This window comes from Diuraphis noxia, unplaced genomic scaffold (genome assembly GCF_037042655.1).
Source record: "Diuraphis noxia isolate RWA-SAM2 unplaced genomic scaffold, SU_Dnox_SAM2 contig0004, whole genome shotgun sequence".
NCBI lineage: Eukaryota > Metazoa > Arthropoda > Insecta > Hemiptera > Aphididae > Diuraphis > Diuraphis noxia.
In genome coordinates this window covers 17,887,809-17,904,237 of record NW_028301714.1, presented here as the reverse complement: position 1 = coordinate 17,904,237, position 16,429 = coordinate 17,887,809, and the positions used below count along the sequence as shown (strand labels likewise).

General features: G+C 29.8%; 2 protein-coding genes and 1 long non-coding RNA gene across 7 annotated transcripts in view; 2 read left to right on the top strand and 1 right to left on the bottom strand.

Annotated features, from left to right (window-relative positions):
• Positions 1-7,100: 7,100 nt before the first annotated feature.
• Positions 7,101-16,429, bottom strand: part of LOC107166486 (uncharacterized) — a 155,090-nt gene continuing 145,761 nt past the window's right edge. For 3 of the 5 annotated variants that reach the window (XM_089227101.1, XM_089227099.1, XM_089227100.1), the window contains one exon: positions 7,101-7,192. In XM_089227101.1, the coding sequence (XP_089083227.1) occupies positions 7,134-7,192 (59 nt within the window). In that variant the 3' untranslated portion in view covers positions 7,101-7,133. The remainder of the gene's footprint in view (positions 7,193-16,429) is intronic. The other 2 variants (XM_089227104.1, XM_089227103.1) reach the window with 2 other exon arrangements.
• On the top strand, positions 8,012-8,605 carry LOC149055793 (uncharacterized). Its single transcript, XR_016191445.1, has 2 exons — positions 8,012-8,312; positions 8,500-8,605. It is a non-coding gene; the product is annotated as an uncharacterized LOC149055793 (long non-coding RNA).
• Positions 14,846-15,703, top strand: LOC107166482 (uncharacterized). Its single transcript, XM_015515167.2, has 2 exons — positions 14,846-15,571; positions 15,629-15,703. Exons 1-2 carry the CDS (start codon positions 14,846-14,848, stop codon positions 15,701-15,703), a joined length of 801 nt encoding a protein of 266 aa, XP_015370653.2.

The following is a 16,429-nucleotide window of genomic DNA, read 5'->3' as shown; positions in this document are numbered from 1 at the left end:
GATATATAGTATATTATCGGAATGATAATCTATATATTATAGGAAGAACCTAGCTATTGTTCTCGCCATTTAAATGTTTTACTGCACCTTTTCTCAGGTAGCAGGCGAACTATTAATTACTGTATTGTTTTATGTCGCGTGCAAAAACCTAACTCGTCTACGCGTTATAAAGAATAATTACCATATTATCTGATTCACCCAAAACCAGTTGAAAAAAATTTGTTCTCATAGTCTTGAGCAGGTGGTCAGCTGGTAAGTCATTCACACGGTACACACATTACATTGTATATGTGCATATATAAAGCTTAAGAGGATTTTCAACGAATCTCATTCAATAACGCTTATTAATAAATACCTAGATTCTGTAATATCAACACTTTATAGACATTTTCATTTTTTTTTTTATATTTATCGGATTTCAAAACGGAAATCTCCGGCCAAGGTAATATTGCGATTGAAATGTTTCGCATTATTTTTGTCGCATATATTATTTTCTTCGTAATTTAAGCAGGTACATTTAAAATACACAGTAGGTATAATCATAAACATAAAAAAAATATACGAAGACGTTTAATGGAGTAAATCATAAACGCTTAGTATGTACCTACTCAAATAATATTCAATTGACAATCTATAGTTTGAATTCGATACTAAATGAATGTTATGCGTGATAAGACTGCAGCTTATATTTTATTATAACTTTTATATAACAGTTACATAAACTGCTTATAATAGTTAAATTCAGATCTACGACATTCTTTGAGTACCGTCATCTGAAGTAGATTCGTTCGGGAAATAAGGTATTTATACTCTAATACTATTGATTGTACCTCCAGTTGAATTAATATTTTAACTTCAACCGTTAATGGTATCTATTGTCAGTAAATTAACTAATATTATAGCAACGCATAATCACGACCAGTGAATCATACGATGTATAATCAATGCGAATACCTGTATTATATTATAAACGTCATAATTATAGCGCACGTGGACAACCGAAGGAATTCCGCGGAATCGCCTCAGCGGGAAAAAAAAGAATTTTAGCGTCGTCGCGCACGCGTGATATTTATAGAACGATTAACCGAGATTCCGATGGAAATCAGACGGAATGCCGTTCCATGAGCAATCTCACGCAACAATGTGCATAGGTACTGCCGCCACCGTAAGATGTTATTGCGCGGTGTTAACATTTTTGCGTTCGTAGGTAAATAGGTTTTTGTCTTTGCAGGGTTTCCGCACGTGCAAGACCTACCAGCTGCGGATCCCGTGAAAATGTTTAAAAAAATCAACAATGTTTTCAAAAATTGGGCCTGTAAGTTTCCCTGCAGCTCTTAGTATAGGTATAGGCATACAAGCCATGGTGCAAGTAGGAGCAATTGTCGGGAGAGAGGGCATAATATTTATGAATTAGTTGGTAACGACTAAAGAATATTGGTAGGTGTACTACCTATCTAATTCTTTTGAGGTTTTCCCTTGGAATATACAGTGGCGTGCCCAGGATTTCAAAACGGGGGGGGGGGGTTCAAAGAAGGTCCGGATTATCACTATTTTAGTCCTTAGAATCTAGACACTAGGTACTGAGCAAAACAAATTAAAATAGGTTTTTAGAAAGGAAGTCCTATAATATAATATATATATATATTATACTAATATAATAAGCTACTAATAAGGCACTATACAAGAACAAAAGTAAATTTTAACTATATTATATTACAGTTATACATACATATTTAGTACTAGAAGTAGAAATATCATTGTTTGAATTACAATCATGTAGTTGTGGTTTTTCAGGTATCTGAAGCAATAAAATATATAAAGGTAAATAATTAGGTACCTCACCAGAAATGTTTAAAACTCAAATTAAATTCTCACTTCTTGAGGATCATCTTCATCTTTAGAAGTTTTCAATCTTTTAGGTTCCACTTTGAAATAACTCAAAAGTGATCTTATTGTAGATTCACTGATTTCAGCTACTATAGCAAAACTAATCACCGAGTACTAACTAAATCAAGGTGGAATGATTCAATGGTGGATTAATACTTTTAATTTATAAATTATACACCTTGCAATAATTACGAATATAAATATAATTATGAATGATATGATAATTAAAATAATAATTGGAAAGTTTTTGTGAGAAGGTGGTCGAGTCAGTTATTAAAAATTGAATATTATACTATTGTTTTGTAGATAATTTTACGCTGGATCGACTGGTAGCACTGAAATTTAGATATCTCCACAGATAATATTATTAAGAAATTATATAGCCAATTATCAGTGGTACCCATTGAGTTACTCTATGGTGGTACCAGTCGAATTATCTGATTAAATATTGAATGACAAGCACGATTATAAAGATTATAAAGTTCTTTTTAATTGTTATGACAAGAGAATACGATGTGTAATATTAATATAAAATACTATCATATAATTTTCTTGACCCGATGGGGGGGGGGGTTAACCCCTATCCTCCCCCCCATGTGCACACCACTGCTAATATACATACTTACAAAGACATTGGACTTGCGATAAGTACACATTGGTGACCTTAGATATCATGGATGATATTATAAAAAGTTCTATGGAGCTTAGCAAACGATTAATTTCGTAACTTTTCATAATTTGTCTTCAATTTTTTGGACGAAATCGCAGCTATTTCTTCGAAGATTAATCGATTGAAAGTTGCGCTTAGTAAACACTCTGATTATACCGTATATTTACTAAAATATGTTAGTACATAGACATACAATTATTATAACGTATTATGGGCATATTAACAGCGAATTGATTTATATTTGTATTACATTGCGATATTCGGGTTGTACAATTTAAGAAAAACTTCTTTCCAATGAAAACAGCTAAAATACGAACTTCGTAATGATACATAATAATATATGTTAATAAAATATATTATGTTATCGACATAATAAATGTATATATGTATAATTTATATGCGATATCATGTGATGCTATCTCATTTGCTTCGCCAAAAGAAAAAACTCAATAAATAAAATCAAACTATATGTTATTAGTATTCCTTGGCCATTTTTTATTCATTCGCTGTTGTGTTCCGTCGCGAGAAACGGTCGTAGACGAACGGCAAGAAAAGAAATAAATCGACGGTATTTATAGATAAAAAAACCTGTACTCTAATTGACTGACAGACGTATATTATTGTATTAATAATAAAAACGTATGTTTGTAAATGAGTGCGCATGCGAAGGAGAGACGGTCCCGCGTGTCCTTAGCCGATTCTCGTTTTCAAAGTAATAAAGTGTCGTCGTCGAGTGGGAAACTGAGTCTTAAGACCGATTTCCATAAGTAATTATATATTCGGCTACCAGCTACCTAATCGAACAGGTATTTAACATCGACGGCAGTGATTTTTTTCGATTTATTTTTTCAACACTCGTCCTCTATCGCGACACTCTCTCTCTCTCTCTCTCGCAATTCTATCTACCGTAACTCGTGACCCCCACCCCTACATCACCACAGCATACACGTTGTCGGTCCACGGCGCGTTAGAATGAGTAACTGCCTCTGATAAGAAATATTTGTTAACGACCCTCGCGCGTAATGGATACACCGAACGATGGCGGCTGTTGACATTTTTTCGGAACGTTTTGAATAGCCGGAATACGTCTTCATTATTGTACATCGGCTGTGGCGGCAGACGGCGCTTCTGCATGTATATCTATGTAATCTTAAACCGTTCGGTGTATAAAATAAATAGTCGACACGTTTATACGGTAAATGGGATGTATAGAAACGTATAGCGTAACGTGGTTTGAATTTTAAAATTAAAAAAATAATAATAATAACGCTAATTAACGTTTCCACACGACGAATTCCGAAGATTTAAATATTTTGGCGTACCTAATCGTGGCTAGCATTCTACGACAATAAATTACTAAACTAAGCTTCGTCATTCGTGTTGATTGAAAATATATTTTTATGTACCTAATATTATAATTTATCTATATTCTTGATTTAATTTTGAATTAAATTTATAAAACTTTTCATGGCTTCCCAAAAATAAATTTAAATTTTTAATCAAATCATCAAAGTAATAGTAATAATGCATAAAAATAAAATAACCTGGTACCTCTGTGGTTTAAATTATAATTTATTTTTTCTCGCTTTATTTTCGTCCGACCTATATATTTTCCTGAATTGTAAATTGTAATTTAAACGAATGAAAAAAATGATTATCTAGATTTCCCGAATTATCAGGATTTATGGATTTGTTTTTTATGTATCTTTAGGCTTACAATTATTTTTAATATATGGTAAAATAAATTATTTTATTTTATTTTAATGAAAATTTAACAATAAATTAATACTTAAGTTTTATTATATCTTTGATCAGCAAAATTGAGTTGAACAATTCGGATACTCCGGATTTTTTAAATCCGAACATGCCCACCACTAACCGAATTAGTACTATTGGTATTCCCAAAACATCAATAGATTTGTGGGAAAATGCACTGGGTATGGAATTAAAAGAAAATTTTCACATTTGCGAAAAGCAATTTTTAAAGAAGAGTATATTATTAGGACATAGATATCTGGAGCTGGATTAAAAAGAAATTAAAGAATGTGCCAGTATCACGTCATGATATGTCGATAGGTACGTATACCTAGGGTTCTAAAATTTCATGAAATTTATTTTTTTGAAATATTTTATTTTTGTGAAAAATAATAAAAAATCATTTTAATTTAAATCTAGAGTAGAAATGTAATATACAATATTATAATATTTCACATATATTATATTATTCAATATTTCAGAGTGAACATTTCATGCTCATAACCCTACGTATACCTAACCATACCGTATGCCTGCGTTTTCATTTACGTTTTACATAAATAATTTCAGTTATTTGGAAAACGATATCCACATATTTTAACCATAGTTCATGTGAATTGAACCTAACTTGAAGGGGCTGGACGAATTTACCAAGACATCACCCTTGTGGAGGATATATGAGGTGGATATATTCTATCCAAAAGAACTTTATAACTTACACAACGACCTATCATTTCTACCACAAAACGGTATACCCAAAGGCTCGAAAGTTCAAAAACTAATAACAACATTAGAACACCCAAGAAAAATTATCTCATACATTACCGTATTCTTCAACAAACTATTAAAAACGGATTAATTGTCGAAAAAGTAAATATTTTATGACAGTTCTATAACAATACATTTTATAGGTGCATAGAGTTTAATCAGTTTGAATGGCTTGCATCATATATAGCATTAAACACAGAGATGAGGAAAAGAGCAAATAACGAGTTTGAGAAAGATTTCTTTTCAAACTTTTGAATAATGCAGTAATTGGTATGATTTTTTTTTAACTTTGTAACTTTTCTATGATTTTCCAGGGAAAACAATGGAATCGATGAGAAAGCAATTGAAGATGGAACTTGTTTCAAGCGATATACGACTACAGAAACTGATTAACCGTACTACTTTCAAATATGCCACTATTTATAATGAAAATCTATCAGCCGTTACACTAGAAACTAAAATCATAGATTTTTGCAAGCCTATTTATACTGGTAAATCTACTATTTAATTTGTCTTACATCACACAGACCTAGTTAATTTTTTTTTTCTATAGGGTTTTCAGTGTTAGATATAACTAAAACACTAATGTATGATTATCATTATAATGTGATGCAGAAACACTAGGGTGATAGAATCAATTAATGTACACTAATTATACAGGTAAATATATTCAAACCTTTACATATCTGAAATATATTAATTATTATAATTATTTCAGATTCACTAGTATATCAGATTATGACAGAGAATTTTTACGCTGACTTGGCAGCTAACCCCATCTTATTGAATCGAATGGACACATCCAACTTACCATGCTACATTTGTGAACGAAAAAAAATATTTTATGGCGCCAGCGCCTATACACAAAACCATTAGGAACCATTTCCTGTAAAGTATTTTTAATAAAAGCACTATGTTTCCTATAATGTTATCGTTAAAGGTTACCTAACTTCTCACACTACCCTTTCATCATCACTCACCACTTCAACTATAAATTCAATAGACATCGGTCAGCCATATTCTATCCTATATGTATTCAATTCCAAATATGTTTTAACACTATAAGGGTCTATGGGTAATGATGAGTTTTCAGTCTGGCACAACGCATCATTCGTTTTCTTCATACCTTAACCAGTTTATTTCACAAAGTGTTTAATATACATATTCTCTAAATAGTTATTTTATTTATTTTATAAAATTAATTTTATATAAATGTTTTTCTGCATGCAGAAATACGGGAAAACCTTGAAGATAATAGCGAGGAAGAAAATGATTCTGATGATGAAATACTGTAATTATATCAAATTAATATAATTATTAATGAGTATATTTATTATTATTTTTTTTTTTTATAATAGTGAAAATGGGATATAACATGTATGGGACATGCTAAATTTGATGGAATACGATCTATCTTACTGCTGCTCGCAGTTAAAACTGAGTGAGCGTAATATGCTCGCAGTTAAATCTGAGTGAGCGTAATATAATGGTGACAAACATTTGGGCAGAAATCATGATGCAATTCAGAGAATGGAACTTGGAGCAGACGGTGGGTCTGCTCCTGTTTCCTTGGTCATATTATATCGAATATGTCAATTGAGATATTGAAGGCGACGATGGAGTGATTTTAAAGGCAGAAAGTGTTGTAAGTATTAACAATAATATTTCACTTATATAATTTTAAAACAAATAATTACATAGGCGTACTTATCTGGAGCGTCGTCTGAAATGGAAATTAGAGGTGTGGTCATGGCTCACACAATAGCTGAAGTTTTACTCAGCTTAAATTTGAATATGAGATAGAAGAATTTCATATTAAAGTTCGAAAGTTAACCTCAGTATGGCGATTATCTAATATGGTTTCTTATGGAACCTAGGTACTTAGAAAATCTCACCGATACATCCTTCGGACTTCGCGATGGAGTAATAGAGTACCCAATATTTTATGATATTATAATGTTATTTATTTTGTAATAAATTAATAATATTTTATTTTATTTACCTTCAATTTCATTAGTAACATAAGCAACATCTTGGTCTAAATTTGTTATAACTACTGGGATTTGATATTTTGATACTGCATTTTTTCAGTATTTAAGATGGCAGATTGATCTAAAATATAGACAAATCAATTTAATATAATAAAATACCTATGAAATATATTATTATTATTTATTCTTTATTGCACACAAGTATAGATTTCTAGTCAAGTTTTAACCTTAATAAGCGGCCTCTTGTTATGGCCTAACCCACAGTTGGAAAACTGTGGATCCGCCCCTGATGTAACTACAATCAGAGCTAGCAACATTAGCCAATACGTACACTCAGAGCGTTAGTTGAGTGTATGGTCACGCCTAGTAATGTCCCATTGGAAATGTTCCCGGTAAAAGTTCCTGGGAAAAGTTATTTAGCAAAATTTAATCGAAAATACCCCCGCCTATTAGAGACTCGTGGCTGAAATATAATTAGTTATATAAAACTAAGAAGTTATCACTTTCGTCTAGTAAACTATAGAGATCTAATCTCCTTAAACAGCATAGCTATAATTATCGTATACAACTCAGTTGAATGTTTGAATATTTTTGCCGTCGCTTGCATACATTTAATCAGTTATTATATTATTGCCACTTTAGCAGAAGCTCGTACTGTATAACTTTGAAAAATGTGCGACTGCGTTTACATGCAAAGACAGTTTGCTCAGACATATGAAACCTCATGATGGATACCAAATAGTGTGTAATATTTGCAGTAAAAAGTGCTCTCGGAAAGATATTTTAAGCAGACATATGAAAAACATTCACGGTATGTTTATTTTAATATATATATATATTTTTTTTTTTCAAAATTTCAATTTGATATTTATTTTACAAGCTGTTGGCCACGTTCGACCGCCTCGAGATGAAAACGATATCACTCTGAGTACAACAGACCAGCCATCAGGCTTACAGCTTAAAGACATGAATATTAGCTAAATGATGATTTTAACGACGAGTGCGTGGAAGTTTTATTTATTTTCATTTAATTCTATATTTAATTTACTTTTTATTAATTAAATAGACAATATTCGCGTCCAGACACATGGTGAAATAGAAATAACTCCTGGAATATATGTCCCTGGCATACCAGCTGGATCGAGTAACCAAAATGAAAAAATGTAATATAGTACCTGAAGATGGCGATGATCTCTGTATGAATGTGATAGAAGAATTTGAAAATACACATACTGTACAAGGTTAGTTTTTATACAAATACATTATTTTAACCAGAGAGTAGTTTACCCTAAGAGACACCCCTGATTTATACTAAATAATTTCACTCTTTGTTATTCGTGAACAGAAACAGTGTGTACCTATATTCTGTACAGTTATTAATTGAATGTTTAGTGAACTGATATCTTTCAATCTATGACTTGTTTACAGAAACATTAATAGAATCAGAAGAAAAAGTTCTTACAGCTCAGTACACATCAGACATATCAGATTATGGTTCTTCAATAAAAACGCAACAACAAAGATAGGGCAGTTGACACAATAACTTTAACTTCTGAAACTCGTTATGTTATTTTTGTGTTGAAATATGATTTTATTTTGTATTATTAATTTTGATTTAAAAGTAATAAGTAAATGAACTAATTTAAGTGATAAATTAAATAGTTCCTTCTTATATGAGTATTATAGTGAATATAATAAATCCAAATCACACTTATTACTTCTTATGTGTTGTAATAATTATTTTTAACTATCTAGTTCCCTATTTATAATTCTTGTTTACAAACTATAATGTCAATGTACATATTCTATATGTATGAATATTGAGTTTATGTTTTTTATAATGCAAACATTAAATTTATAATTAAAAAATATATATAGTACCATATTAAAATAAAATTAAAAGAGATATTTACTAAATATAAATAAATTGATATCAGATTAATATTTGTTCATAATTATTCTAATTATAAATCATACTTTAAAAATGTGATATTCACAAAATAAAAAGAATTTAATATTTTTCTATTATTACCATTTAAATATTTGAAAATATATCTTGTTTACAATATCATTGAAATATTTCAAAATATATATCTTGACAAATATATCATTTGAATATATTATGTTGGTTATGTGAGCAATATGAAAAGTTGGTTCATAAGACAACTGTACAATATTCTTATAATATCAAAAAATACGCAAGAGACATAATATATACAGATACTAAATTAATATTAAAAACACAGTGAAGATATTCGGTGGATATTTTTATGATATTGTATGGGACATTTTAAAATATAATAATGAAAAAAAAAATTAATAATTTTAATTTATGAAAAAACACAAAAAAAAGTAAAAAGCCTGTGTAGCGAGTATACGCGATTAAAGTATTACTTCTTTAAGAATTAAAATCCAAAGAAGATGGTTCCCTTGACCGGAATCGAACCAGCAACATCGTGGTTGATATCTCATTGTATTTACCATAAGGCTATTGCGTTTGTCGTGAAGGCCGGCCGTAACAGGCAATAATCTTTTTATTACCCTTTTCTTAAGGATTTAAATTCAAAAAAACAATTAATTAATATCAACTCCAATTATATAGATATATATACACATACAGGGTATAACAGAAAGACAAAACCAAAAAATAAAAAATATATGCTAATTTAACGCATGAAAAAAATATTTTATATTATATATTTATTAATATAATAAATAAATATTCATGTCAGCAAATTCTCAAAAATCATATTTTTAAAAATGTTATTACGTTCCAAATTAATTCAAACCAAAAAAAAAATTCTAAAATATAAACTAGGTACTTGACATAGATAAATCTTTTTTCAATCAAAATGTTTTTATAATCAGATTCACAAATAGGCTATTTTGAATTAATCCGAAAAAAAATAGGGTCACTTAATGAACAAAAAATAAATAAAAATATTAATTTGAACAAAAGTTATTCCAAAAGTCAGTTCTATCTGTTACACCTTGTACCTATATGTATAGACATGATTTTAACTAAACATATAATTTTGAAAATTGATCGGAAAAAGCTAAGTTTTACATTGGATAATTTTCACAAGTTTAGCTAGGTATTACATTTAATAGAAAATCATGTCAATTACATCGAATGGAACGTATTAAAAATTAAAATAGAATCTGTGAATTAAAAATATTTAAGATGTATCCTTTTAAATTGTCATTAAACTTGCTGTAATTAAAAATACTGGAACCGGGACACAAAAATCCAAACAGGCATTAAAAATGACAAAACTGATCATATGGACTAGTCGTGACATCGATGACGACTAGAGTACAATCCAAACTTAGACTGTACAGTCGAAGCAAATCGAAAAAAAACATATGTAAAATACATCTCTTGTCAGACGTTATTATATTATGGCATATTACTAACTTAATTTATTATTAACTTTATTTTATTTTTTATTATTAATTATTCTACTTAACGCAAAGCTGGAACCTAAGTACTTAGAAAACCTCACCGATACATCCTAACCGGACTTCGCGATGGAGTAATAAAGTACCCAATATTTTATAATATTATAATGACGCGGTACCTGAACCAAAAAAAATATTATGTAAATGATTTATTAATAAATAAATACACTGGTGGTTACACCATGGTTTGTATAATATAATATCATAATATGTAGCACTGGGGTAACAGATCATAACTCGCGGTACAGAGATTTACGCGTTGTAACTATTAGGTATATTATACAATGATGGTAATAATAATAATGGACGAGTAGTGCCTTCTCATTTAACCACCGCCGCCGACGACGACTTGTAAATTATTAAAAACTGTACGGGTTCCTCATACACATCTACAGGTAAATCGTGGTACCGAATCTAGAGGGGTTGAAATTCGGGCGCCCGCTCTCATGTTAACTGCGATATTATGATAATACACAATAATATTATACACATTGTAATGGAAATTTTATGTTGTCCATTACGTCGTTTAAAAAACACAACAATATTTCAATACACCACGACGGTCTTGACGTGAATATATGTACGTGTGAGTAATATATTTATATATACCTCGTACTGTAATTGTACCTATAAAGTTTGTTATAAAGTTTATGTATATTATATTATACATTATTAAACACTTGCTGACGTACCCCTAAACATAAAAACTTGATCGCACTCATCATTGACCTTGAGGGGAAGTTGTTTAAAACTATCTGAAGATACCTACATATTTTGTAATTATATTAGAGTTGAAATTTTGTGGACTATTAAGGTTTTTTCTAAATTTGGTTTATTTATATTTATGATATTCGAATAAACGTTTTAATTACTTAATCTTTTCTCAGTAAGTAGAACCCATCATTACGTCTTCTAATCCTTTTTTAAAGTAAACTCAAAGTATGGCTAATTCTTGGTCTTAATAAGTATAATAACATTAGTTGATGCTGGGGTGTAACATGAACGGTTATCATGGTACCTAATCCTTATAAATACTCGAATGTGAATAGTGCTACTCTATTCAAACTATAAATACACTTGTAAGTTGTAAGGTTGTTCTATATAGCCCATCGTTGACCTCACACGATACTTGCAATATTTTTATGTCATACAATAATACACGTTTAGAGCTCTGTTATTTTTAATTTGATGTGTAGTTACGTATGGGGAGAAAAAATAGTGAGTACATCTAATATCGTATTATATCATAATATATTAATACATTCTACGAGTATACAGCGGCATGTATGATATAGATATATTATTATATATGGTAATACACGTTGTACCTAACCTGGTTCTTATAATATACATATTATACGACCGCAACAGAAAAAAGAAAGAATACAAAATATCGATGTAGATACCTATACTGATGAGCGAAAGAGTTCTTCGGATATAAAATAAATATACATTACAAGTCGTAAAAGTACGATGCAGTACATTATATTATTATGTACTGCAGTATACACGCTATATAATGTTACCACCCAAGCACAACGTCGCATAGAGCTGATGAATATTAGGTATATTGTAAACTAAGCGAAGTATATATTATATTATAAAGTATATTTGTTTGTCGTTTGTGTATGAATGAAACAGCCCCACGAGGTCCACAATATAAACGAGTGCATACATTATTATTGTCATACATAGCTGATAACTTTATCAAAATGTATAAAATAAATGTATGTATTCGTTTGATAATATATACATACAAATATATTTTAACATGCATTACAGCGTTAAATGCATATTAAAATAAAACACATGTTTTGCTATCGACGAGGTATTTTAATTAGTTCAGATGTAAGCTGTAGTTATCTATGGGACAGTTATTTTTCTTAGTTGCAGGAACATTTGTATATAGTTATATAAATATAGACTACAGACCACATATCCCTAAAAAGTTTAAATATGCAACAGAATATGACATAGCATACTTTAACATACAAAGTACGGGGCACTAGTGCCCCCCAGTGATATTTTAATGCTACCCACTGGTGGGTGATCGTGCCACACTGTCACTGACTAATACATTCTCATAACGACCGATAGGTATCAATGTCAATTATTATGTATATATGTATAAAGAACATAAAACTATTTTAAGCTTTCGACTCTTGTATAGTTTATCCCATACTATTTAATAAACAATAATAATATTTTATTGAATGTAGAACATGTCACATGCTCACAACTATTTTGTCGGAATTGTTTATATTATATACCTATTGATAATATAAATTATACGAATAGATATAGTTGTACTGATGTAGTACGAAAATAATACACGTAATTTTAACAATGCTATCAATTTCTTCGGAAGTTGTCGATCGTCGCCGTAAATTGAAGGTTGAGTGCGAATAAGGTGCTATATTACAGCATTTCTAATTTTCTACACATTTTGAATTTTCGTCCTGTACTCCTGATGAAAGACAAGCGAGGCGACCATACCATAATTTTATACTACTTTTATACAATTGTTTAGAAGTATTCATATTTCATAGCATTGTTCTGTGATTGAAATATCAAATACTTATACTCGTCTAGGGCCGGATTGGATAGTCTCAGCCATTCGAGAAATATTTTTCAATCGGTCCGTAATTTGCTATAAAAGCCCATATTGGACGAATTTTAGTATTAATAAATAGTAATGATCTTATCCTGTTTGTTGACTGTATACTATTATAATATAGCTGTCATTAAAATGCTAAGTTTCTGGAATCTAAAGAGAAAAGAAGGTAACTACCTGACCCAGAGCTATACCAGAATCAAGAATTTATACAATCATTTTTTTCCATAATATAATTTAACATATATTTTTAAATTTTAACACGTATTTTTTTAAATACAGATACTGATAGAAATATATATACTCTGTTCTACTTATTTTATCAAAGTTTTATTATTGAAAAATCGGCTATTTTGATATAATAATAATATCTAAAATTCTCAATAAATAAACCTATATACAACTTGTAGATGTATTTTTCAGTAGAGTACAGTTAATAAACCTATATCAAAATTGTTAAGATAGGAGAGTTGATTTTCTTTCTATGTTCCTCTGGTAGACAATTTTATTGAAGTGCCACCCAGTGAAAATTACTTAAAATATGCTCTGGAATATGATACATAAATGTGAGTTCGTTGTTTAAAAATTGAAAACATTTGTTAAATCATATCGGTGATTCATAATTTCAACTATAAATGTTCATAAATGGTCTCACAGACGAGAAAAACTCAACCCACACTAATTTCCTTGAATATGCTTATAGGTTTACACCTAAATTAATACAATATATTTTAAAGAAAAATTTAATTCCAAATTAAAAATGTATATAAAATATGCACTTAGAATAACAATAGATATAATATAGTCTAAAATATGCACAACACTATGTCTTTATAGTCATACATATAATATTATGAAATCTTACCAATATATTAAAAGTATATTGTATAATATTGAAACAACCACAAAATTGAATTAAATTTATAGTATATTATGCAACAAAAAAATTTTCAATTTTATAGAAAATTTCAGTTGGAAAACAAGTTTATATTTAAATTAATAATAACACTATTATTATGGAATTGAATCCACAAATCATTAACTTTGGATAGATTAGCACGGAAAAAGAGCTAGGACAGAATGTCAATGTATTATAACGAACATACTGAGCTTTAAGAATTTATTCGAAAAAATATGAATTAAAAAATGTTCAATGAATAATAGTTGTTGTATGGATCTTAAAATATTAAAAAAAATTAGATATTGAAGAAATGTTTTTGTTTTGTTTAAAAAATGATTGTTTTAGATCTATTTTATCACTTTTTTCGTGGTACCAACATGAAACTTTGGTTTCCCCAAACCTTATTTAGGTTATGGATTTGAAAATCAATTAAATGAACTTAAAATGTTTTTAAATAAGTAGGATTAAATAGACGATTCAAAAACCTCACACTCACCCAACTCACCGTACCTCACCCCCAGCAAAACCATTTAAATTGATAGACGTATTGACAATAAGAGACATTGAGTAGGTATTAGTACCTTCTGCCGGACGTATGTAAATTGTCAATCAATTAAATATCAATTTGCCATATACCAGCCCCACTAAAATCACTCCCAGTAGTGATTCTTGACTGAAAGAGCCGGTAGTCTTTTAGTCCGTCTACTGCGTTACACCGTTGTGCACGTAAACGCTCAGTCTTTAAAATTTTTAGTGAGTTTTAAGGTGTGTTTGTACTATCAAAAATAATTATGAACATGGCTGGTTCTATTAGAAATATGGAAGAAATTTATAAGAAAAAGAAGAATTTTACATATATTTCTCCAACACCGCCAGCTGAACTCATTCATTCCACAAGCTACACATTCGACTTTGCAGCTCGTAAGTTTATGCATATCGGTATTGACCCGTCTGAAAAATTTCAAGTCACCGTTCATTTATTAACACCATCGCGCCATGTTAAAATAACACCGGATTTTCTAAAACGTATATTTTCGCCGATGGGAAATATATTATCGTTTATTTTGGATAAACCACAAAAATATAAGCGAAATTTATTTCTGGAAACCGAAATTATTTCGCCGTCCAGTATGGTGTACCAAGGGGAAAATGTGCTTGTCATCGAATCAAAAACACAAACTGAATGTCAAGTACTGTTAAATCGGGAGGATCTTATTCATGTTCAATATTTGGAATGGTGCATATTTGAAACGATTACACGAAAAACAATTATAACACAACTAGCCGTCTTAAAAAAATTCGATATGTTTTTAAACTATATCAATATTGAATCTCCAAAAGTTGATTCACCACCGAAAACACCCGATGAAATGATGACATTTATCAAAAATATACGCGACGAAAGTGTAATTTCAAAAATTCCAAAAAATGATATAAATTTCATCTGTCAACTCAAAATGTATGCTTCATCACAATTGGCTGAACAATGGGCACAACGATGGAGTGGGGAAATGTCACCCGAGGTAAACCTTAAAATCATATCACTTGTAAAAATATTTAATATATTTTAATATTTTTAGTTATTCACAGAATCCGAAGTGAGGCTCATTTCACCCTTATCACCACCAAGATACTCATCCATGTCCACGATTTAAGGATAGTATGGTTGCCCGACGACCTATGATAAGATCGTTTTAAACTGGCAACCAAATTAAATATCCAGAACAGCTGGAAAATTGACCACTAGCGCTTGCGACATGATGTGTGTCAATATAGAAGCAGAACTTACGAGCTTATTATTTTTTCCCGCGCTTTACGAATATCAAATATTTACCTATTACCACAGTAATACAGAATAAGTCTATTATGTGATATTATCCTCAATTCCTAACCTACAGTTTTTGAAGATATATATATTTGAAGATTTCTTTAGAAAAAATGTCAATATTAATTTTCCATGCATTGAACATCAAATAGATATGATAACAGATATCTGCACATACTATCTGATCATGAGAATGAGGCAACACAGCTATCAACTAAACCAAAACAATAAAAAACAAAATAAAGTTTAAAAAAACTTTCAAAGTTGGTTAACACATGATGGGTGGTATTATTAAGTTTTATTTTGTGTTTCATATAATTTAATGGTATATTAACATTTGTATTATATACAATTTTTTCGCTGAATAAATTTTAAATAGGTATTTATTTGATTTATTATTTACAAAATACTAAAGCATAGAAAGAGATTAAAGTATTTTAATTTATATTTATCAAAATTGTTATTACTTACTTACATACTTCTATGTTTTAAGTCATTCGTTATAATTTTAATCGTAAATCACGAAGAAAATAAGAAATATACTAAACAGCGCGCC

What these genes read in the sequence shown, in the direction of transcription:
- LOC107166482 (XM_015515167.2), top strand. Translation starts at nt 14,846, where the DNA reads ATGGCTGGTTCTATTAGAAATATGGAAGAAATTTATAAGAAAAAGAAG. An exon ending in GTGGGGAAATGTCACCCGAG is followed by an intron (nt 15,572 to 15,628) that starts GTAAACCTTAAA and finishes TAATATTTTTAG; the next exon opens with TTATTCACAGAATCCGAAGT.